Source organism: Aspergillus versicolor, assembly GCF_001890125.1.
Source record: "Aspergillus versicolor CBS 583.65 unplaced genomic scaffold ASPVEscaffold_1, whole genome shotgun sequence".
NCBI lineage: Eukaryota > Fungi > Ascomycota > Eurotiomycetes > Eurotiales > Aspergillaceae > Aspergillus > Aspergillus versicolor.
Window position 1 is genome coordinate 953,368 of NW_024467524.1, and position 22,872 is coordinate 976,239.

Genomic DNA, 22,872 nt, shown 5'->3' on the forward strand with positions numbered 1-22,872 from the left:
GCAGCTACCAGCCAACCCCTATTCTATTCTATTCTATTTCCAGATAAGCGCTGCCATACGCTGCAGCGTAATAACCTAAATAGAACACTATCAGCTCTGTACAACAATAACAACGTCTTCCCCGAGCTCGGGACCCGATCGTCGGAGTCCATCCAGCGTATCGCAGACTCGCAGCGGCCTCCGGTCTACAGCGCTATAAGTCGGTGTTAAATAGTCCCCGATCGCAGTAGTTACAATCCAAACCAATCGACGACGGCGATGTCCTTCGGAACCCTCTACACCCACAATGTACGTTCCGTCCCTGCTAGTGTAGGGCTAGCTAATGCAGCCAGCCAACCCCGCGGTCCACCACCATCCTCGCCCTGGCAAAGCTCCACGGGCTGGATCTGGAGATCATCTACGCGGAGAGTACCAACAAAGATGCACACGAGCAGCTCTGCAAATACAACTCCCTCGGCCAGGTTCCTACCTTTGTCAGGGCCGACGGCTACGTGCTCTCGGAATGCATCCCTCTCACTCTCTACTGTGCCCTAACCCTAACCCTACCTACTCAGTATAAACTGGCCAGACTGACAAGCAACAGTCGCATCCCAAGACGAATCCACAGCACTGCTGGGAAAGGACAAAAACGACTCTCTCGAGATCCTACAGTGGATGTCCTTTGCCAACTCGGACCTCTTCCTGGCAATTGGGGGTGTCTTTCTCCCGCGGATCGGACAGCGCCAGATAATCCGTCAGGATGATGAAGACTCGCTGCGTGCGATGCTGCGTCGGTGCGGACATCTGGAGCGGTATCTAAAGGACCGTAGGTATCTTGTCGGACAGACCATGACTGTTGCGGACTTTTTCACGGCGAGTATGCTGATGGGTGCCTATGCGGCGTTTCGGAGGAAAATGGGCGAGATGTTTCCCTTTTTGAGTGCGTGGTATGAGGATGTTTGTTCTGTCGACTGGTATAGAAATGTTGCTGGGGAGGTTCCGGACTTGGATTTGGAAATGCCTTGTCTTGATGAAAGTGAGGATGGTTGATGGGAGCAAAGTGCCAATTCACAACCACCACTCTATTTTATGTGTAACACAACTTGACTGCTGCCTTTGATAAGGGGACGGGAAAATAAATAAATAAAAAACAAAAACATACAACAGCTGGGATTCGCATGTGGTCACCCACCATACTACTAACCAGCCGGCGTGTGGCTTAAACATGGTGTCGAAATACTGACCACCAAGAATCGGTTGTAATCTACTAAATCGGACCGAGTAGCTATTATGCTAATTAACTAAAGATATTAATTATTACTTATCTACCTAACTAGATTAGCTATATATTTATTTAGGGGTTTATTAGAATCTCCTAAATTATCTATATTTAGACTCTTTTTAAAGACTTTAATATTATTACTTTTACTTAATTCAGATATTATCAAAGTTAAGGCAGTAATTAGTTATTAAGCTATTAAGTCTACCGCCTGGAATCTAATAGTTATAAGCCTGGAGAGTATCTAGCTGGTTAAATACTTAACTGATTTAGATAATTTAAAGCTATATAGAAAGCTCTAATAACAACAGAAATACCCAGTAACCCTGAGATAATAGATATAGACAGTCTAATAAGAAAGCTTGCTAGTGAGATCTCTAATATCTAACTATAGGAGGATAAGGACTGGTAGTAATAATATTAAAGGATTAAGACCTTTGCTGAATACAGGAATATCTAGTAATATATAGATCCTGATATAGAGAATAAAGACCTATTAAGTATACCTCTATCTAGATATTAACTAAAGCTAGAAGACTTCATAAGAGAAAGTAAGCTTGTAGAGTTTAGAAAGAATAATAAGGAAAAGGTAGTTACAGAAAATAATCTCTCTATATAGAAATATAGGTTATATATAGAATTACTTAAGAAGTATAAAGAAAGAATTGAAAAGTTTAATATATATGTGAAAGCCACGCCAACCATGATCCCGTGATCTAACCCATAGACCAAAAAAGGTCCTGAGAAACTGCTCACTAAGCAGTTTCTAGTTCATGGTGATATATAAACCTAACCATGTGGCTCAACTTTCTGATATCAAATGGCTGGCATCGTTGGCATCATGAGGCCTCTTCCGCATCTTCCGGGAATGGAGATGTAACAATAGAGCTCTACGGGTAATAGCCATCTCAGCACGTCTCAGGTCCTTATCAGAAAGAGAAACACGAAAGAGGCTATGGAGACGTCATCTGATAGCTGGCCATGTCATAGATTGCTCGCTTCGGACCGACGGGAGGAACGAGCCGCAGGAGAAGCCAGCCACCGACTACGGTATAGAGTAGGGTCAAGGCAAACTATAGTCAAAAAGAAGCTACTCTGCTGACATCATTGACGGATGGCATATTGCGATGGAGATGGTCATTGGATGGGTGATCTAACCGGCCTTGATTCACACGAGGGCTATCATATTGCGGTTCGTTTGTCCCAAATATATATGCAAGTGATCACGGCGCAAAGAAATCAATCAAAGCACAAATCGCCTCAAACGCCGGAATGGGAATGCACTCGCCATGCAGATTCTCAACCGGATCCAACGTCCACACAGCACAGTTACTCTCCACCTCGCCGCCAATCCGCAGCAACGACCCCCCCGGCCGACACCCCACGACCTTGTTCAGAATGCGCTTGCAGTCGTCCTCCTCAATCTCAAACTCGCACTTGTTCTTGCCTCTTACCCCGACGATGACATTAGACAGGAAGTCGCCGGGCGCCTTGACCTGCAGGAAGTCGTTGTCGGCGATGCTCTGCCCGTCTGCCCACTCGCAGAAGTTGTCCAGGGCGTCTTGGACGGTTCCCCCGAAGACTTCGCGGTTGGGCCGGCTGTAGCAGGTTTCTTCTTCCGTGTCGGGGTTTGGCTTTGGGGGTTCGGGGTCCGGCTCTGGCGAGGGCGTTGGGGGGTCTGGTGCTGGGGCCGGGACCGTCACCGTTACTGTTACGGTTGGTGGAGGGGGAGGAGGCGCAGTCACGGTGATGATTGTGGTGATGGGGGATCCGACACCCGCGCCGTCGTCGGGGTCTACACCTGAGCCAGGGCCAGAGGTTGGTCGCACGTCGTAGTCGGAATTGTAGGGGGCGTCGTCGCCGTTGTCGATGGGGCTGTACTCGCCGTCGGGATCGGGGGGTGGTGCTTGGAGAGCGCAGCTCATGTCGTCTTCCTCGTCGTCTTCTTCCTCCTCCTCCTGAACTGCGTTAGCATCTTAGTTCAACGTTGAATATACGGCTTACTTCTTCTTGATCTTCCGAGGGCTTGTTGGCGGGATTGGTTGGCCCCGGCTTGCCTCCAGGAGGAACAGGGACTATGGTCACGTCTGGGATATCCGGAGGGAACGGGTCAATGGATGGAGGACAGATTCCGACCTGGATATCGCCCAAGACCGGGACACTCATCTTGACACACAGCGGATCCGGACCTGGCGTCGGCCCAATGGTCTTGGTCGGCGGGGAGTCCGTGCTGCTCTGGACGGTGTGTTTCGAGATGCGAATCTTCTGGGTGGTGTGGACAGGCGGCGTAATTGTCTCGGTCTCACCGTCCGTGCTGGTCGTGAACGGAGGGGGCGTCCAGGTGCTGGTCGTGGTAACGGGAGGGAACATCATGGTGCAGGGGAAGTGGCATGAGACCGTATGCGGGCGCTCCCAAAAGTCAGAAATGATGTATAGGACCCCATCCGTGCCTTGGTCATCGTCGTCGTCTGCAAACTCCTCCGATGCCGTATCGCTCAGCTGCAGGCCAGGCGGGATCTCAAAGGGGAATTTGAAGCGGGTGCCGCGGGGGATGATGATCTCCCAGGGGATTGTCTCGCCGGCAGACCATTTGACATTGGTGGACTCGACGACATCCTGATTCACTCGAAAGCCAGTTGGGAGGATGAGGCCGCGGGCGAGAGGCACATTGGCTGAGATTTCTACGCCGTTGCGTACGCTGCCGCCCAAACCACAGCAGGTCGAGGTGATCAGGCGCATGAGGTCGCAAGACTGCATAAATTAGGACAGAATTCCTTCGGGTAAAAGACTTACCTCGCATAGATCCGCTCCAGGCCCTTGTGGTGTATTCTGTGCGCCTGCATTCGGCTGGCCTTCAACATCAGACGTGACCGGCCCTCCAAGGGTGAATGTGGCCGTGGGAGGCACACTCGTCGCAGAAAACGGAATGACAGTGGCCGATTCAGGGCTGCGATACTCGAGGCTTCCTCCCGTGCCAGCGTCTCCATCGAGGTCAACAGCCCAGTCCGAGACTCCCCCAAAGTTCAGTCCGCGCACCCAGTCGATGCGTCCGGCCTTGGTGTCGTCGTCCATCCAGGCGAGCCACTCCAGCGAGTCATAGACCACAATGTCCGAGTCGGACTCTTCGTCGTACCACGTTTCCACGGAACGAAGCCCTAGTCGGCCTTGACGGAGAATGTCCCGGATCTCGGCAGAGGCAATGTACCCTCCTGTGTCGGTGCAGATGCCTGGCGTCGCGTCAGACTCGCTGTAGCTGCCCGTGAACTTGCACATCCCCCCAGTACAGCCGGCCTCGGCCATGTGGAAGCTGCGGCCGTAGCTGGCAATCCCAACAAAGACCTTGGTTGAGGGGACGCCTGCCTTGGTGATCATGGACAGCGAACTGATGGTTTCTGTCTTGTTGATATGCGAGCGAAGGCAATTCCCATTCTCACAACCCGGGTTGGCCCACTCGTTGCCATAGTCCCACTGGCCGTGGAGATCGTAGGTCATGTAGATGATATAGTCCACAACCTCGCCAATCTCTTGCATGGGGAAACCTTTAAGATACCAATACGAAGCAGGCGCGGCAATGGAGACGGACTTGTCAGGCAAGAGGCTCTTCACCAGCTTTAGAAACTCGAGATACTGCTCGCCCTCTTCTTTGATGCCTGCAGGGACTCCAGGAATGTCGGGGGCGGACGGGTACTCCCAGTCAAAGTCGACTCCTTCGAGCTCGTGCTCGTTGATAAAGTCCACCACGTTCTGGGCGAATGTCTCGCGATTCTCCGGGGTGACTCCATCGCGGAAGATCGTGTAGGTAGGGGCGTCGGTTGAAAACGCCCACCCGCCAAAGGACAGGATGCGGTTGATGCCGGTCATGGTCTTCATCATGTTGAACTGGTCCTCAATCTTGCTCACGTCCACCGTGAACTCGGGCGTAATATCCGCAAAAGAGAAGTGGATATGGGTGTACTTCTGGGTGTCGATATCAGTAACATCCATATGCAGGCACGGCCGGTCCGGATTCCAGGCTTCAAAGTAGGCCACATGGGCGAATTCAGAAGGGGGCTCATCATTGTTGACAATCTCCATTCCACAGTTGGAGACGCACCCGTTGGCGCCAGGCAGGGAAGTCCCCGGCGCGCCAGTGTCAGCAGGCGCTTCAATGCAAAAGTCACTGGTCACGCCGCATTGGCCCCAGACGTTACAGCAGACACTCAACGGACAGGGATTCAGGTCCTTCAATTCTGTTCCGTCGGTGGGCCTCTCCGTCCCTTCAACCTGGGGACCGCAAGTCGCGTTGGTAAGGGGCGCAGGCATGGGGGGGTCTCCGTCACTCAGACAGATGAGCTGGCCCTCTTGCAGCCCTTCACCGCACCCAGCCCAGCCCCAGGTATTTCCGTTGTAGTCGTAGATATCATCCTCCGTGATATAGTGCTCGTCGCCAATGGCCCAGCAGTCATCACCCTCTTTGACGCTGTAGGAAAAGCACGACCCGTCCTCGCCGGGCTGTGGAGAGAGGTCGGGCAAATCGCCCTCGGAGCAGCACACCCACTGGTCGAGCTCGAGTGTTGTGCAGAAATCATCGCCCGGGTTGTACTCGCCCAGTTTGTCTTGGGTGATGCCACAGCGATCGGCAAGAGCCCAGCAGCCATCGTCGGCCTCGACTTGGATGGCTTCGCATTCGGCTCGTCGATGTAGCCGATTGAAAGGACTCGCTCGAGGGTGTACAAATGGAAGAATAGAAAGGGAGGCCGTGAACAGAAGAGCACGAGTGGTCTTCATCCTGCCTGGTAGGTTGAGGACAGACGAAGCAGTCGAAACTTAGACCATCAGTAAAGTAATAAGTTGAAGCGAGGACTGGGGAGGGCAGTGCTGAGACGAGGACTGCCTGGGTATCGGTATACATCGTTGCATGCCCCCAAGTCCTTGGCAGAGCAAGCGCATTACTAGGGCTGCATGGGGCGGATTACTAGCCGTTACCGTTGATTCAGCTCTTGTTTGAGATTATTGCTCTGCAGGGGGCCCAAGGCCTCGGCTCATCAGGCAACCTGCACTGCCGGAGGCCGTGTTTGACTTAGGGTGAACATGATATTCGATGCCTACGGATAGAACCCAGGGTTGTATGGGAACACATCATATTGACAATGGTAGCCTATACATACTACTCCGGAACTGCCGGGTCATCATCCCATGCTGGCTTGCAATCACTCTTGTCTCCCACGTCCGGCCCATAGCAGTACCGTTTATGTCCATTGGCCTCGACCCAGGTCGCATATCCGTTGTTGTTGTCGTCGACCGTCCGAAAGTCAAACTTGAAGATTGTATACTCCGGGTCATGGGTATCGGCATTGCGGCGATCAGCAGGCGAGCGGATGCGAGACCAGATCTACCACGTTAGTTGACTTTCGAATGGAACAGTAGTATGACATACTCCGATGGCATTGTGCGCCTGCGCCTGCCAGTTCTGGTCGGTCTGGACTGCTCTTGTTCGACCGCAGCCTTGGCCGATTGGAGAGCCTGCGGTGGAATCAGCTTATGCAGATAGGGTTGGGATAGAGTCTACCTACAGTATGTCGCGCCCCCGGATCCCCCTTCTATCCAGCTGTGGTTGCAATCAATCAGTATCAGTAGAGCCTCGCCGATGGGATATAAGAGGCATACCTAGCAGCAGGCCATTCATCGCACGACAGCACCGCGCCAATCTCGCGGTGCATCGTCTTGACGCTCCCATCCGCCAATCTCTTCGTATACTCCTCGGCCAAGCGATTATCATCCGGCTCCCGGTCTGCATTACGCCCACGGTACATCAGGGCATCAGCAAACCCCCGAGCACCCGCATAGAACCTGGGCTGGTCTGCCTCCGGACAGCGCCCATCAATCCAGCTCGACGGGCAATTGTCATTCCGCCGCACCGACTTGCGCTGTCCGCTATCGCCCTGTCGAATGCGATAGTCCGCGTCGTAGTGGTACGTTCCTGTTCCCACGCTGCCGCCAAAGTGCTTTGCGACGGTCTTGCACAGGGATGGTGCTTTGGCGCAGTTGTAGACCAGTGTTGGGCGCATGGTGCCGTGGTCGCGCACCGTATAGGTGATGACCTCGTCGTCGCCTTCAAAGCGCTGCGCCTTCCAGACTTCCTGCCCGTTTTCGATCTCGGTTACTTTGGGGCCTGGGAATTGGGCTGCTGCAAGCTGGAGCAGCAGGGTCATGGCGAGGGCATGGAGTCTCATGGCTGGTAGACTTGAGGATAACAGGAGTACCGGGGCGAGCGTGGTGTCGAAGGCAGAGGCGGATACAGAGGGTTATTCTAAACGTCGGGGCGATGGGACTTGGAACATGCTGCTCTTTCGTCGGGGCCGACATGCACACGCGGTACCATGCATGGCTTGAGCCGTTTGCTTGAGCAGCTTGTATCGTACCGTACCTGCAGGCCATGAGCTGCGGCTGAACACACCCTCCTACATTGGAATGTAACATAATTTCCATACCCCGGTCAAACGACTCCATTGTAGCATCGTGAAACCTCAGGCGTCGCCCCCAGAGCGCCTGAGCTGAAAGTCAGGGTCCGCGGTGCAAATGACCCCTACCAAGAGACGCTAATGTACTGCAAAGTGCATGAGGGGCCGCAAAATGGTTGATGGCTCCAAGTGCCAAGTCACTACCGGGCATGGGGCGGCTCGATGAGGCATCCCAGCCCAAAAGGCCAGTAGTACTGTCAGCACCGGGACGCCGAATACTCTGCGACGCGATGGTGGGGTGATTTGACTGATCTGGAGTTTCGCCCTCGCCGATATCAAGCCCTTTCATTTCGCTAATTTGCTACCTAAATCTATCTACCGAGATCCCTGCGAGTTTCCAGACGTGCCAAGCTGGGGCTACAAAGTAGTGGTCGGCTCGCTTGCACCTGTAGAAGCCGTGACGGTGTTGGTCACATCGCAGAGCCCAAACTCCGGCTGGCTAGAGACGGTCAGCAGGTCGAACTCAGCTGAGGGGAAGTAAGGCCCACCAGCCCTGGAGATCACTGCAATGATACTGAGACGTCCCGCAGTATCCCGCAGCTGAGCAGCAGTACCCCCAGTAGATCTCGGTGCCATTGCACACGTATTTGTTGCGGTAGCCGCAGGTGCCGTCGGGGCTGGGGCTGAAGGGCTCGGGGAGTGGAGTGGGGGTGCTGTTCTCATCAGTTGAGTACCCAAGACATATCAGGCCGTCTGACTTACGACGTGGGGGTTGTGGTGCTCGTCGTGCTGCCCTCACATGCCCCGGACTGGCAGTTTTCCAGCCCGCAGTGGGCTTCTGTGCTTCCGCACCTGGCTCCTTAGTTGGGTAATTGGTCTGGACGGATTAATCACTTACTCGCCAGAGTTGGAACAGCAGTCGCCGAATGACCCTCCGCACATTAGGTTACCATACTCCTCTCCACATGTGCCATTGGTGCTGTAGCCCAGCCCAGGACAAATCCCAGACTGACAGAAGCCAATGGCACACTCGTTGCTGTAGCATATTAGCCGAGACACTCAGCCCACATCAGATTCAGATTTGGCATACTCTGTGCTTCCGCAGCTATAGCCTCGTTAGCCAAAGGACCAATGCAGAGAAGGGAAGACCCACGTCCCATTCCTGCCACAGCAGTCTCCAAATTCAGACCCAATACACGTCACAGTTTCCGCGGCCTGACTACCGCAGAGTCCATCCTCTGAGATCGGGAAGCTCGTCACTGCGAAATCGTGAACCTCAAATCAAAACAGAATGGATGCACTCACTTTCGCGGATACAATAGTCCTCACCTGGATGGAACTGCGAGCAGTCGTACCAGACCTCTGGGTTCATTTCGTAGAACGCGGGAAGAGAGATGTTGTACTGCTGGATCAGGGACTGGCACGTTGTCCAAATGTCCGTACTGACGGATGCTTTGCAGGTTGACGAGACATTGCGCGGGGCCAGATGGGCGCTGGTATCCAGAGTATGGAAAGGTTTTGCATGTAGTGGCTGGAGAAGGAATACAAGAGCGAGAGAGGTTATGGTGACTTTGAGCGCGTTGTTCATCTTGAAGTTAGGAGCTGGTCCTTGAGATGTGTAGGTTGGATGGACAAATATTCAGTTATCTGTATAATCATTTCCCGAGTAACTACATACACAGGTCCTTGAATTTGTAACAAGAGGTCCATTTCAACCAAGCAATATCTGACACACGAAAATGACGGCTAATGCAGGATGGACGCAGGGGGCCTGGGCAGAGACGATGTTACCTTCCTTGTTGGGTAGTAAGAACTAGCGACGATAGAAAGCTGGCAGCGGGGTGTCAGCTACAAGAGCCCCATCAAAGCTATCAGACCACATGCGGAACGAGTCGAAAAAAACATTGGCGTCGGCAACCCAGCGGGGATATGGGGCATATTTGGACTCCTCGAACGCCGATTTGGAGAACCTGAGGCCGAGATACTTCCGGTACATGTACTCGAAGAATTGCAGGGGCGGTGCGGGCGCAGGGCAGGTGGTGTCGTAATAGTTGGGTTGGCCTGACTCTCTGAAGACAAGATCCAAGAGAATGTCCAATGGACCGAGGTAGTGCACCTCCGGGGGCTTGTCGACAGTGATATTCTTGTATGCCAGGCCGGTGGGGTCGACGTTTGCAGAGCAGAGTGGCAGGTCGAATTCAACAGGGAAGAACGATCCCAATGACACAATGAGGGCTTTCCGGCCAGTTCCACCCATCGCATCATGACCAAGTTCGGATCGGACAGTGTTCTCTTGCAGGCACTCAAAAGCGACCAGTAGCTGCGATGTTTCGTGGAACAAGACCCTGGCCTCTGGCGAGTGGTCCGAAAGAAGCCTATCCAGGGCGTTGTCCTCCATTCCCTCATGGCAGGCTCGTTCCTGGCTCAGTTGGAACAGAAACTCTGCCAGGCGACCATAGGTATCGTCATGCCTTTCATAGTCCTGGAAGTTGTAGACGGGAAACTGGAGCAGATAGCGAAAATCTTGCGGGGTGAGCACCTCAGCAAAGTTCTGTACATCGGGGTCTTCTATAAGCTCGTCTTTATAGCCTTTGACAAACGATTTCGGACAATCGTCTGTCTGCTTAAGGAAAGGCTCCTGATATGCGCCCGTCAAGGCAGCAGCGGCGAGAAAGACCCGGTACAGCGACTGACGAAAGCGCTCTCTCCAGATCGCGTCGACCGTCAGGTCATTGTCGGTAGCCCAGTCGGTCTTATGGCACTGCTTGTACTCCAGGCATTCCGCAAGGTGTTGAAGATCAAAGACCGCCATGAGCTCGTCCAGCGAGACTTTGGGGTCCCGGAGAGATGGCAGTGGGAACGGATGCGGAGGCAGTTTGTCAGCCTGGATTTGCTCTTTGACAATTGTAGTTGCTCGGGCCTATCCACTTAGACATGTTCACTACCAGAGAAGAAGCTTACTGCCATCAAAGCGTCGTTGAAGCCGACAACGCTGGCCGTCCCGACATGCCACAGAATGGTCGGCATCTTGTCTTCCCACATAGAGCGCCATCGCTTGTTGACAGACGACAGGGACGTCGCTTGACGAAATTGATCACAGTGCTCGTAGATGTGCAAGAGAATCTCGACAGGTAATCGGTCCATGTTGGTTGTGGTGGATGAAAGAGATAGAAACAGTCTGAGAAGACGTTTGCATGGTTGCCAAGCAGCTTAGTCATTTACAGCGTAGTGTTGGATAACGTATTTCACGGGTCCTCCGACCGCTCGGGTGCTCCGACCGCCACGTCAAAAAGTCAATGCGTGTTCTACACGTCTCTCTTCAAGCAACCACCATGCCTCCAAATCGAAAGAAAAATCGTCAAGATTTGATTGATCAAGAGGGCCGGATTCTACTTGCAATTAAATACTTAAAAGAAGACAAAAAACATAAAATTCATCCAACGGCGCGTGCCTTTAATATCTCATACAGAACTCTCCGCGACCGCGTACAAGGAATTTAATTTAAATTAGAACACCGCAACCAGAACCTTAGACTCTCTGAAATTCAAGAGAATACTCTAATATAGTGGATTATATTACAGGATAGGCATGGAGTTGCTCCATAACCTGCTTATATACAAGAAATAGCAAATATAATTCTATAAACTGCAGACCCCTCCTCCTTCCACCCTGTTAGCAAGAACTGGGTTACCTCCTTTGTTAAATACCATGAAGAGATCTGCTGTTAATTTACTAGAAAGTATGCCTATAAGAGAGCTAAATACAAGGACCCAAAGCTTATACAGGACTTGTTTACAACTCTACAAGATATATAGGTGGAGTTTGGAATATTAGATAAGGATATCTTTAACTTTAACAAAACAGGCTTTGTAATAAAATAATTACAACTATAAAAGTCATGACAAGAGCTAACATGCCTGGTAAACCTTATCTTGTACAGCCAGGCCAGCGTGAGTGGGTAATAATAATTAAGTGTATTAATTTAATGGGGTGGAGCATTCCCAGTACCATAATATTTAAAGGAAAAGTCTATATAGAAGGATGGTTTAGTAAATGCAACCTCCCACGTGACTGGCAAATTAAATTATTAGTAAACAGATGGACAAATAATAATATTGGCCTGTAGTGACTTAGAGAGGTCTTCTTACCTGCTACAAATACTTAAAAAGTCAGCTAATATAGACTCCTTGTTCTTAACGGCCATGGGAGTTTGTAAGGCCTCTGCGAAGAATACTAAGTATTCGCAAGCTAAGTCAGCCTGAAGCTGACTCAGCTAGAGAGATACCTCTTTATTTCATGAAGGGTGTATACTTAAAACTTTAGTATTAATCTATTAACTATTCTTTATTCTTGAAATCCAGCTATCACGATACTATATTCTTGATTATTAGGTATATTACACTCTTTCACACTATTTACAACAACCCCAAAGGCCAAGGACCTTATAATCACTTTTATAGAGATATTAAATAAGAATATTAAGATCTATCTTTATTACAGGAAACTTTTCTCTATATTTAGTATATAGCCTGTATTTAGGAGTAAGTTTATTCTTGATATACTACTACTATTAATATAGGTATTAAATAAGAGAGATAGTAAATAAATATTATAAATATTATTCTTAAGAGTATCTAGTAATTTAATTAACCTGACTCTTTCTTATTTACTTATAAAATAAGAAAGATTTTATAAGATATTATACTAGCTTAGTAATAGACTTTTATAAAGTATAATATAGCTCTTTAAAAATAGCTTAAGAATCTAGATAGAAGGATAAGGGTTCTTTATTCTAAAGTATAAATCCTGAGATTAGTCTCTTGATAGTATCTATCTATTTTATTATATTAATTAATATTATCTATTTTAATTTCAGGGTAGGCTAGACTCTTCTTATATTCTCTAGTTTTTAATAATATATTTATATCTCTTATCAGTAGCCGGGGACCTTTTCTTATAGCTAATAATATTCTTTTTATTTATTAGCTCCTATTAGTATTCTTCTGTAAATCTATATAATTCTATAAACTTCTAAAGTTCACAAGCTTCTTATATTTTAAAGATTTTTTGGGTAGTGCCATTTGGTCACGTGAGATAAGGATAGGAAGAATATAGATAGTAAGAGTAAATATATCTATTATAGGTTTAAAAGATATTGGATAAAAGTAGGAAAAGCCTTGCTATTTATTATAGCAGGTCCCTGAACTTTATAAACTCTTTACTCACCCTTCCCACCCCCACTTATCTAAGTAGGTAATATTCTCACCGCGTTATCACCTATCTCACCTGCACTTACCCAAGAGTTAGTGTCTATTACCCCTAAGAGTAGCAACGCACTCGGGGCTTATTATACTTCTAACCACGTTGATAATTGTGGCTTAAGTACGGCTGAGCGGACGGGAAGCCCTGTTTTCCACACCCTGTGGTCGTATGTACTGAATTTGACAAAACAATTAAACATATAGCGACTGGAGGATGGCATATCTAGCACTGCATTCTTCTTTTTCCATGGTTTCTACTAATCTCGACTCGAAATCGTCTCGTTTTATTGCTTTGACGCGTCGTGCGAAAAGTGAACATGTCAACTATCGACACCCTATAGTTACGGTATAGCCCGCTCCTGGCGACTACGCAGGGCGTTTCGACCTTGCGTCCTTGAGAGATTCCTTGATGGCTTCATGCCGCTCCTGCGAACGCGCAACCATGTCAAAGGCAAAGTGCTCTGGCTGCGTGTTGAAGCCCCGGGTGTAGTCGTACAGCGGCAGCAGCAGCTCTTTTCCGTCGGGGCCTCTCTTCCTAGCGATGCTGCCTGCCCAGGCGATGCGGGCCGTTAAGATGTGCAGAGACCGCTCAGCGATGTTCTGGCCTGGGCAGATGCGGCGCCCGAACCCGAAACAGCTGAAGTTCTGCAGGTTGGGGAACTTGGACAGCGGTTCCTTGTAGGTGGTTGGGAACGCTGGGTCCAGCCATCTCTCTGGTCGGAAGTTGTCTGGGTCAGGGTACAGTGCCGGGTCTCGGTGGATGGCCCTGGAGTGGAGGCGTGGGAATCAGCGTCGGCCACATTGAACAGGGAGGGTTACCACTTACCATTGGTTGGGATGGAAGATGGTCCCTTTAGTGAAGAAAAACCCATTATACTCGTCGTCCTTGGTCAGCTGGTGAGGAAAGCCACCTGCGGTGACGGGGCGCCACCGCAACACCTCCTTGGTAACAGCACGCACCGTCGGCAGGATTGGCATGTCCTTGAATTCCGGCATGCGCTCGCCGACCTGCTCGTCCAGTTCGTCCTGCATCCGCTTCTGCCATTCCGGGAAATGGCACATGGCCAGGCAGTAGGACATCATGGCCGCTGCGGTCGTGCCGCTTCCAGCCTCGAACAGAGTGCCGATCACATAGGCCCCCTCGTCGTCGGAGAGCTGGTAGCTGTTCTTGTTCTCAAGGAAGGTGCGCGTAAAGGACTGTGCCTCAGAGCCATTGTCCACTTCACGCCGCACGTCAGACTGCAGTTCCCGAAAGAGGCTCAGCTCTTCATTGTGCAATCTCCGTCCCTCGCGCTTGAAGGGGGCCAGGAATTCAGGCAGGTAGCTAAGAAGTGGGATTGAATCAACCAGGTAGGATCCAGGGGATGCGACTCGCTCGAGATTATGGTTAACCTGGATGATTCTTTTTACAGCAGGCTCCTCGCCGGTTTCAATCCATTTGCTGAATCCAATCCGGAAAACAACCCCGGAGGCGTACAGCTCAAACCACTTGTCGTACTTGTCAGGTGCCTCGAGCAGGGAGACAAGCAGTTTCTTGGACTCGTAGTCCTGGACAGCCTGGTAAGAGTCGGCTGCTGCCGGCATCGTTAACTGATGCATTAGCTTGCGCCCTCGGCGCCATCGGTCTGCAAGAAACCAGGCTGCAGTTAGCGCGTTTTTTTCTTCTTCCGGGTGTGGCTCCTCCGCGGGGGGGCTCACCATTGTACGGGAGAAGCAAAGGCCTCATCTCGCGCGAGAGGATTCCAGACGCCATTGGCAGGAACTCACGCGACGAATAATATGTCCCTCGCTCACGCAGGAGATCATTGGCGGCCTTCTCGGTTGACAATACAACGTGTTGCCGGCCCATGAGGTTGAGGCGGAAGACTGGCCCGTAAATGTCAGCCCATTCCTTGAACTTGAGCCAGGAATGGTACGGGGGGATCTCAAAGAGGTTTCCAACGATTGGTTTGCCTTGGGAGTCATGGTTAGCGGATATTATGGCCAGTTCAAAGACTGGAATGCTTGCGGCGCACCTGGTGGGCCAGGTAAGGGCCCCTGGCTGCCTTTTGTCGGAGGTGATGGAGCGATCAGCCCAAATGCAAGCCAGGTGATTGCTACCATGGCTGCAGCCAACACAAGAAGCATTCTGGCTGTTCCAAAACACTGACTGCTGCTAGGTAAAGACAGATAACAGGGACGGTGTTAAGGGCCAAGGCTTGGTCGGATTCAGGTGAAAGGCGCAGCCTAGACAATGTAGAAACGAGCACAAGATGTGTTCTTCAATGACTGGAAAGCCGATGCCAACGGACTCGTTCCCACCGACCGACCTTGCAGCAACGGTGGTCCTACATGCGCGGTCCGGAACATGTGGGGAGGGAGCCGGCGGGGATGATCATCAACCCAGGGCATTAGCATTGAGATACCCCGGATTCTGGCGGCGTGGGGTGGGACGTGTTCTCCATCTTATAACAAAGTAGACGCTGAAATGGACTATTGACGGCTCTGGTGTCGCCTTTTCAAAGTTCTCTGCTAACCGCCTTCTTACTACTGCTGAGACTCAGAATGGGCCTTATCACTGATGCTTCCCTGGACTGGCTTCTGCCATCCGGGCAATCTCGCCTTCGGAGTCAGTATGATCTCTACATTTCCCCAAACTTGTGGCTCGTGGCCCTCTGCACGGCCGTTATTTACTACCTCTCCGTCAAATTCGACCGTCATCTCCAGGGTATCCCGGGGCCTTTCTGGGCCAGCTTCTCCAGCATCTGGAAAACCTGGGATACCTACAAGGGAAGCTCTCAGTACACAGGTGAGCCCTGGCCCATTATCAGCGTCATTGTGTTCTACGGCCGATGAAACCACAGCAATCGCTCTCCACCGGCAATATGGCGCCCTGGTTCGGCTCGGACCCAAGCACGTCTCCGTCGGGGACCCGGCAGCGATCAAGACGATTTATTCGGTGAACGGAGGATTCACCAAGACTGCATTCTACCCCATCCAGGCAGCACGCTACGAGAAGAAACCGCTGATGAACCTCTTCGCCACTCGCGACGAGGCCTACCATAGCCGAATCAAGCGGCCGGTGGCACACACCTATAGTATGGCCGCACTGGCGGAGCTCGAGCACAAGGTCGATCACGTCTCGCGCCTCTTTATGGAGAAGCTCGCGAGCTTTGAGAGGGAGAACCAAGCATTCGACCTCGGGGAGTGGCTTCAGTATGCCCCCTCTCGTATATCAGACAAGAAGCATCCATCATACATACTAACGGGGCTAGATGGTACGCGTTTGATGTGATTGGTAACCTCACCTTCTCTCGGACACTGGGGTTTATTGAAGAGTCGAGAGACGTCGACAACGTGATCAGCTCTATCGGGTCATTTTTCATCTATGCTGCTGTTGTAGGGCAGATTCCCTGGCTGCATAAGCTGCTGGTCGGGAACCCCATCCTGCCAATTGTTATGCCTGCTATTGAGACCTTCAACCCCGCCGTCAACTTTGCCAATAAGTGCATGAGGGAAATGGAGGCGGAAGAGGTAAACAAGGGCCGGGACGACTTCCTGGTTCGGTTCCAGAAGATGGCGAAGGAGGGTGTCCGCGGCAGCACGACTGGCAGCGCCTTTGGGAGTGCGGACATTGTAAACCACACCAGCACCAACGTGCTCGCGGGGAGTGACACCACTGCCATCGCCCTGCGCTCTATCATCCACAACCTGATTACCAACCCGGTCTGCTACAATAGGCTGCGCCGTGAAATTGACGAACTGGACCAGGCCGGAGGGCTATCAGACCCGGTCAAGGAGAGCGAGGCGCGGCAGATGCCGTATCTACAGGCTATCATCAAGGAGGGGATGAGGCTTCATCCCAGCGTAGGCATGCTGATGGAGCGGCATGTGCCCAAAGGCGGCGCCACCATCTGCGGCAAGTTCATCCCCGAGGGCTACGTGGTTGGGATGAACCCCTGGGTCATTGGCCGCGACAAGGGGGTCTATGGCGAGGATGCGGACGAGTTCCGGCCTGAGAGGTGGTTGGACGCGGATCCAGAGCGCCTGAAGGAAATGGAGCGGTCGTCTCTTGCATTCGGCGCGGGGAGCCGCGTCTGCATTGGCAAGAACATCTCCATGATGGTAAGAGGCTCGGCTGGCTCCAGTCACTGTCGCATCATTGCTAACGGCGGGGCAGGAGATGTCCAAGCTGATCCCGCAGCTATTCCGCGCGTTTGACATCGTTCTGGTCGCACCAGAAAAAGATCTGAAAACCGCCAACTACTGGTGAGTCTTTGCCCGTCTCCCCATCTCCCCACATGATTGCTAATGCGCCAACGCGCAGGTTCCCCGTTCAACAAGGGTTGGTCTGCCGGCTGCAAGCTCGGCGGGGACAAGTCTAGCGAACAGTCGCGTGGGGAGCGAAGCCGATGGGGTGCAGGTGGAGAATTTTGTAACTTTGGAAATAGCTTATCGTTCCTCCGGGCCTACATAGTCTTCGAATAAGTTGATATCTGAGTTCGAAACATCCACGTTCATCACATCCATCATAGAAGCCCCAAGTTAAAGTGACCTTCAAGGAGCGAGACGAACCCGCCTGTCCCACGAGCTGACGATGGCTTCAGACAAGGGCCCCAGATCCGATAACCAATACCCGGTCACCCATTTGCCCGACCTCGTGCCAGACCGCGCGCTGTGTAACAACTCCAGCGGCCTATTTCTCGACGCAGAGGCCCTGGAGCGTTTCAAGATCAGGGAGATTTGCGAAGGATGGGTGTATCGGGACGCGGCCGAGTAACGCCCCCGCCTCGCTTGCTACTGCCTCGATATGCTAACAAGTACCAGGTGGGCCGAGTATCGATCCATGTTCTGTGTGTCTTGTTCCCTTGTTTCTTGTTCCGTCGTTACATATAGGGGGATGACCTCCGTGGCTGACTTGGTCGTGTTCTGCAGTTGACGATGCATTCATCGTCACATCCTGGAAGCAGGGCACGATCGACGAATTCATCGCCGCATCGTCCGACGGCTTCGAGAAGGGACACAGTTTCATGTACATCTTACATCGCATCAACGGCCACGACATCGCCGGGGTTACCTCACTGGCCACGGACACCCACTTGAACCTGACATTAAAGCAGCCGTATGGCGTCACAGCGGCCATCATCCCATGGAAGTAGGTAGCCAGTCTAACGTGGAGATCCTGTATATATAGATTAACGCTGACTCGCGAGGAAACAGCGTTTCCTTGATCATGATGTGCATGAAGATCGGGCCCTCGCTAATCGCCGGAAACACGCTGGTGCTGAAGTCGTCGGAGAAGTCTCCGCTGACTTCTCTCCTCTTTGCTCGTCTTGCCAAGCAGGCTGGGCTGCCAATCGGAGTTCTGAACATCCTGTCGGGCCTTGGGAAGCCCTGCGGCGACTGCCTTGCTCGCCATATGAAGATCCGCAAGATCTCGTTTACGGGGAGTGCACACACGGGCAAGCTTGTTCAGAAAGCGGCCGCTGAATCAAACCTAAAGGACTGCACGCTCGAACTGGGGTATGGCTCATGATACTTTTTTTTTTTTTTTTTTTTTTTTTTTTTTGCCGTCCGTACTGACATGCCCGCAGAGGGAAGAGCCCCTTGGTAGTTTTCGCAGATGCCGACCTGGAAAAGGCTGCCCAGGCCGCCGCATTTTCCGTCATGTTCAATTCTGGCCAGATCTGCATGGCCAGTACCAGAGTCTACGTGCATAGGTCGGTGGCCGCCCGGTTTCTCACGGTGTACAAGGATAAGATCCTTCAAGTGAGAGGCCATGCTGGTGATCCTCTAGACCCCAAGACGACATCCGGTCCAGTGGCAGATCGCCAACAGTTCAACTCGATCAAGGCGATGCTGGAGGGAGCGAAGCAGCAAGCATGCTGCTTTTCCATGGGAGATGTTCCGTCTGAAGGGACGGGCTGCTTTGTCGATCCGGTGGTTATCTGGGATCCGCCAAAGAGCAGCGATATTGTGCGGAAGGAAGTGTTTGGGTGAGTCAAGAGGGTTTAATTAATATATATATATATATACTAACAGACTGCAGACCCGTTGCGTGCGTCATTCCGTTCGACTCTGAAGACGAGGCGATATCGCAAGCAAATGATTCCGAGTTCGGCTTATACGCCAGTGTTTTCACGCGGGATACCTCGCGCGGTCTGCGGTTTGCCAAAGACTTCGAGGCTGGAACCATTGGCATCAACACTACCTCGCCGTATCATTGCGAGAACCTTCCAATTGGCGGAACCAAAGGCTCTGGGACCGGCAGGGAACTCGGCTCGGAAGGGCTTGATATCTGGACAGAGACCAAGACTGTGTTTGTTGATCTGAGCTGAGGGGGCCAAGCAAGACAAGATGGAAATGAGTACGAGATTCGTTATCTAAATGGAAACCTTGTCCAGCAAGAAACCCTATCTCTGCCGACATGGAAGATTTTCTAGGCCGCTTGGTGTCGCAGTCCCTGGTATGATGAAGAGATCTCGCCTCTGTTGAGCCACAAGCAAGATGGAACATGAAGTGTTGGCCTATAGAGCTCCTTTTCCAAAGACCCTCCCACTGATCTGTTTAAACCTGCAGAGGGCTTCGCTTGATGGCCAAGTGCTCAAGGTAATAATCTTTTTACAACGGACCAAAGCAACAAAGTAAACTTACAACTACATGTTATCCAACCGCCATTGTAACTACTAGACGTCGTCCTGCTACCCGTTGTAAGCCCGTTCTCCATTTTGACTCCATGGCCTGCCCTAACCTTGAAAAAGAGTCGATGAGTGACGAGTGCATCTACTGCATGTTTCGAGCCTGCAGTCTGCTATTCTCCTTACCAAGCCACTCGGGCTCCAAGGCCTGTAAACGATCCTCGATTTCGTAGGCCTCCCCATCAGCAACAAACAGAATCTTCCCGTGGAAAGGGAGCTTTGCTTCCTGATGATCGTTCTGCGTCTCTGCTCGATTGGCGGTTGCGCAGATCAGCATGGCGCGTCGAGGCTCTCCCCATGTGCTAGAATTCTCTTGCCTCTTGATTTGCGTTCAGCTACAAGAATGGACCCGGTGCTACGGCCAATGGCCAGTTTCAGTAGATAGAGCACCTGTGTGGCTTATCAAATGCAAGACTTCGCCCCATACCTAAATTCTATCCCTTGGAGCTATAGGACGAGCCTACAAAAGTAATCCTATGACCAGCCCCTCCCAGATCTTTCTGGGTGCTCGATCACCATTCAAGCAGTGGTGTTCAACAGAAGCTCCTGCGAATCCTCCCCGCTCCTCCGGTACTCCCCAGGTTTTCCATAGATGGTGTGGGGTGTTGATCCTCCACAAAATGATGACACTCGGGCAACATGGAACGTGTGGGGTATTACTAACCTGCCACCTCACTGGGGTTTCTCTTGAATGCGTGAGGGGAAGCGAGACTCCAGAGTCCAGAGTAGGAGCTGTAACAATAACAATCACTTCTTCCAACTTACGCCCTAATGCCCCACACGGTATGGTCGTGGCCTTCTGGTGGAACGGGCAGCACGTCCCAAAGCCCCCATATAAAGATGCCAAACCTCTCTGTATCCAGTGCTGGGACGGTAAATCATCATCATTAACCCCTCCACCAAGGCAACAAGAATCCTGCCAGACACAACACTCGATTTCGTTAACCATGGTGCGCGCTCTGTCTACTAATTACGAGGACTTCGCCGGCGCCTCGCGGCCCTTCCGAGCCCACGCAGAGCTCGACGACCTCGAGGTTGAGGGCGAGATCCCACTGGAGCTCTGCGGCACCTTCTATCGTGTAAGTAGTCCCCCAGAACTTGCTCTAGGTGTCCACAGCCTGACCCGGTGCCTGTGTCCCTTAGGTTTCCCATGATCCGTATTATGAGCGAGACTACTACGAGGGCGGTGCAAAGACCACATCGTTCGATGCCGACGGTAGTATCAGTGCATTTCGAATTGAAGACGGAAAGGCCTCGTTCAAGCAGCGATATGTCTTGACAGAGCGGTTCCTGGCCGAGCGCAAGGCTGGCCGAGCCATGTTTGGGGTTATGACAAGCCCCTTTTCCCATCACCCTTGCGTGAGGTCCATGGAGGACAATGTGGCCAACACCAATATCATTGTCCATGCAGGGAAACTGCTGGCCTTGGGGGAGCTGGGCGCGCCGTATGAGCTGGACCCAAGTGAGCGAGCGCCTTTTCTTCCTTGCCCACCAACGCCTTCTAGGGGCTGACACATAGAACAACAAACATAAAGATACCATGGCCACCGTCGGCCACAACCCTTTCCCTGGTCAGATCCCGGTCAATGGGCCCTACACGGCGCACCCCAAGGTTGATCCTGACACGGGTGAGCTCGTCGGCTTTGGCTACGGACTCAAGGGAGCCGAAAGCAATGACGTGAGAAATCCATCTTATAAAGGCTCTTGTTATCTAATGGCTTTGTTGTAGTGTACTGTTTGGATCCTTGACAGGAATGGGAAGAAGACATTTGAACGACCGTTTGAAAGAGTCATCACTGGGTTCATCCACGACTGCGCGATTGTACTTGACGCTTCACCTCGTCCCCGTACCCCAGATCGCTCGCTAACTCTACCTTTCTTAGACCAGAAACTACATTGTGTTGCAGCAGATGCCCTTCCGCACGAGCTTTGAGCAGCTGAAGACCAAGGATGGTCACCTCTGGTAGGACAAGGCCCCGTTCAAGCGTCTCATGGTGCTGACTTCCACCGGCAAGGACCTACGACGAGGGCCTGCCGACGTACTTTTACATTGTGCCCAGGGACATGGACAAGCCCGTACGGACTTTCCACTGGAAGAACTCGATGCCGATTCATACTGGCGCATGTTGGGAAGAGGGACGAAACATGTGAGTAGCAACAGGCTCTTGCTCGACTTTGAACGGCGCGCTGATTGTCGTTGTGACAGCATTTTCGACACAACAGTTGCATCAAGCAACACGTTCCCCTTTCTGCGTAAGTACCACACACACACACACACCATGCACCGAGCAGACTTTCCTGACCCATCCTCGGCTAGCGATCAAGAGAAGCTCTGCATCAACTGGCGAGCCAAAGCCGGTTACGGTCAACTATGTCAGATTCTCCATTGACCCTAATGCTGTCTCGGAAGAAGTTGCAGACCCAGGTACAGATGCCCAGTTGAGTGGTATGCCCATCAAGTACTGGCGTTGACACGCATCTAGAGATTCTGGTCGACCTCCCTTGTGAATTCCCCCGCATAGACGAGCGATTCTTGACCAAACGATGTAAGTTATCCCCATTGTCGCACCTGTGCTCTCAGCAAAAGTCGCCGAGACGGCTAACAGGCTACAGCCCGCTATACTTTCCTCGATTGCTTCAACCCCGAGTCCATGGTCGACCCGGCTCTGGTTTTCCGTGGGCTTAACTGCCTTGGCCGATTCGACTCCGAAACAAGGAAGCTAGAGATCATGTCGCCAGGGCCAGGCGTACTGGTGCAAGAGCCATGCTTCAGCCCACGGTATCCGGAGGCACCCGAAGGAGACGGTTTCCTGATCACCATGATCGACAATGTTCCGAAACTGAGGAACGAAGTGGTTAGTTGGCCCCTTCTTGGTGAAGAAAAGCGGACACGGTCCACATGCTGACATGGAGGTGCTGCCGCAGATCATTCAAGACACCAAGGACTTTCAGAACATCGTCGCCAGGATCGTGCTACCCTTCCGTGCGTCATCTCCTTGATCCTGCTAAACACTTACTGACAGGATCCAGGAATGCGATCTGCCGTACATGGCAATTGGGTTGACGGCGAGCGGATCCCTGAAACGGGAGATTTTATTGAGCCTCTCCCCAGCCTCTATTCAAACCTGTAGCTATCGACATTGCAACTAAGTAGCGACATTGACCTACCGAGATATGACGAATACTCTTCTGTGGCTGGCATAGATTATACGATCCAGTCGTAGGTCTGGTTGTGG

General features: G+C 51.8%; 10 protein-coding genes across 10 annotated transcripts; 5 read left to right on the forward strand and 5 right to left on the reverse strand.

Annotated features, from left to right (window-relative positions):
* Nucleotides 1–258: 258 nt before the first annotated feature.
* On the forward strand, nt 259–1,110 carry ASPVEDRAFT_871789 (uncharacterized protein; the record flags this gene model as incomplete). The annotated part of the gene is made up of 3 exons (XM_040817995.1): nt 259–288; nt 333–525; nt 608–1,110. 3 exons carry the CDS (start codon nt 259–261, stop codon nt 1,027–1,029), a joined length of 645 nt encoding a protein of 214 aa, XP_040661888.1. The 3' UTR covers nt 1,030–1,110.
* A 1,293-nt stretch (nt 1,111–2,403) lies between these two features.
* On the reverse strand, nt 2,404–6,095 carry ASPVEDRAFT_67080 (uncharacterized protein). Its single transcript, XM_040815924.1, has 3 exons — nt 4,052–6,095; nt 3,263–4,009; nt 2,404–3,216 (listed from the first exon to the last, which is right to left on the reverse strand). Exons 1-3 carry the CDS (start codon nt 6,023–6,025, stop codon nt 2,482–2,484), a joined length of 3,456 nt encoding a protein of 1,151 aa, XP_040661889.1. The 5' UTR covers nt 6,026–6,095; the 3' UTR covers nt 2,404–2,481.
* A 309-nt stretch (nt 6,096–6,404) lies between these two features.
* On the reverse strand, nt 6,405–7,470 carry ASPVEDRAFT_77909 (uncharacterized protein; the record flags this gene model as incomplete). Its single annotated transcript, XM_040816459.1, has 4 exons — nt 6,405–6,629; nt 6,675–6,760; nt 6,811–6,845; nt 6,905–7,470. 4 exons carry the CDS (start codon nt 7,468–7,470, stop codon nt 6,405–6,407), a joined length of 912 nt encoding a protein of 303 aa, XP_040661890.1.
* Nucleotides 7,471–7,797: 327 nt separating this feature from the next.
* On the reverse strand, nt 7,798–9,416 carry ASPVEDRAFT_219720 (uncharacterized protein). The gene is made up of 7 exons (XM_040809477.1): nt 9,004–9,416; nt 8,852–8,957; nt 8,789–8,803; nt 8,597–8,734; nt 8,461–8,550; nt 8,247–8,411; nt 7,798–8,197 (listed from the first exon to the last, which is right to left on the reverse strand). Exons 1-7 carry the CDS (start codon nt 9,284–9,286, stop codon nt 8,116–8,118), a joined length of 879 nt encoding a protein of 292 aa, XP_040661891.1. The 5' UTR covers nt 9,287–9,416; the 3' UTR covers nt 7,798–8,115.
* Nucleotides 9,417–9,511: 95 nt separating this feature from the next.
* On the reverse strand, nt 9,512–10,725 carry ASPVEDRAFT_120582 (uncharacterized protein; the record flags this gene model as incomplete). The annotated part of the gene is made up of 2 exons (XM_040805805.1): nt 9,512–10,618; nt 10,660–10,725. The coding sequence occupies 2 exons, from the start codon at nt 10,723–10,725 to the stop codon at nt 9,512–9,514; spliced, it is 1,173 nt and encodes a 390-aa protein (XP_040661892.1).
* Nucleotides 10,726–12,968: 2,243 nt separating this feature from the next.
* ASPVEDRAFT_119942 (uncharacterized protein) lies at nt 12,969–13,163 on the forward strand (the record flags this gene model as incomplete). The annotated part of the gene is made up of 1 exon (XM_040805754.1): nt 12,969–13,163. A coding segment is annotated over one exon (195 nt), but the record flags the coding sequence as incomplete, so codon positions are not given.
* A 162-nt stretch (nt 13,164–13,325) lies between these two features.
* Nucleotides 13,326–15,086, reverse strand: ASPVEDRAFT_23161 (cytochrome P450; the record flags this gene model as incomplete). Its single annotated transcript, XM_040809524.1, has 4 exons — nt 13,326–13,725; nt 13,786–14,584; nt 14,658–14,912; nt 14,975–15,086. 4 exons carry the CDS (start codon nt 15,084–15,086, stop codon nt 13,326–13,328), a joined length of 1,566 nt encoding a protein of 521 aa, XP_040661894.1.
* Nucleotides 15,087–15,503: 417 nt separating this feature from the next.
* ASPVEDRAFT_118953 (cytochrome P450) lies at nt 15,504–17,211 on the forward strand (the record flags this gene model as incomplete). Its single annotated transcript, XM_040805655.1, has 4 exons — nt 15,504–15,747; nt 15,803–16,154; nt 16,214–17,063; nt 17,119–17,211. The coding sequence occupies 4 exons, from the start codon at nt 15,504–15,506 to the stop codon at nt 17,209–17,211; spliced, it is 1,539 nt and encodes a 512-aa protein (XP_040661895.1).
* A 757-nt stretch (nt 17,212–17,968) lies between these two features.
* Nucleotides 17,969–19,276, forward strand: ASPVEDRAFT_119858 (aldehyde dehydrogenase family protein; the record flags this gene model as incomplete). The annotated part of the gene is made up of 4 exons (XM_040805745.1): nt 17,969–18,093; nt 18,159–18,461; nt 18,533–18,934; nt 18,988–19,276. 4 exons carry the CDS (start codon nt 17,969–17,971, stop codon nt 19,274–19,276), a joined length of 1,119 nt encoding a protein of 372 aa, XP_040661896.1.
* Nucleotides 19,277–20,583: 1,307 nt separating this feature from the next.
* On the forward strand, nt 20,584–22,636 carry ASPVEDRAFT_122213 (carotenoid oxygenase family protein; the record flags this gene model as incomplete). The annotated part of the gene is made up of 11 exons (XM_040805963.1): nt 20,584–20,715; nt 20,780–21,098; nt 21,172–21,314; nt 21,366–21,458; nt 21,520–21,599; nt 21,652–21,783; nt 21,843–21,893; nt 21,964–22,061; nt 22,120–22,182; nt 22,250–22,491; nt 22,562–22,636. 11 exons carry the CDS (start codon nt 20,584–20,586, stop codon nt 22,634–22,636), a joined length of 1,428 nt encoding a protein of 475 aa, XP_040661897.1.
* Nucleotides 22,637–22,872: the final 236 nt, after the last annotated feature.

What these genes read in the sequence shown, in the direction of transcription:
- ASPVEDRAFT_67080 (XM_040815924.1), bottom strand. Translation starts at nt 6,025, where the DNA reads ATGAAGACCACTCGTGCTCTTCTGTTCACGGCCTCCCTTTCTATTCTT. An exon ending in CTGGAGCGGATCTATGCGAG is followed by an intron (nt 4,010 to 4,051) that starts GTAAGTCTTTTA and finishes TAATTTATGCAG; the next exon opens with TCTTGCGACCTCATGCGCCT. An exon ending in CCTCGGAAGATCAAGAAGAA is followed by an intron (nt 3,217 to 3,262) that starts GTAAGCCGTATA and finishes AACGCAGTTCAG; the next exon opens with GAGGAGGAGGAAGAAGACGA.
- ASPVEDRAFT_219720 (XM_040809477.1), bottom strand. Translation starts at nt 9,286, where the DNA reads ATGAACAACGCGCTCAAAGTCACCATAACCTCTCTCGCTCTTGTATTC. An exon ending in AGCACCACAACCCCCACGTC is followed by an intron (nt 8,412 to 8,460) that starts GTAAGTCAGACG and finishes TGATGAGAACAG; the next exon opens with CACCCCCACTCCACTCCCCG. An exon ending in TGCAGTGATCTCCAGGGCTG is followed by an intron (nt 8,198 to 8,246) that starts GTGGGCCTTACT and finishes GACCGTCTCTAG; the next exon opens with CCAGCCGGAGTTTGGGCTCT.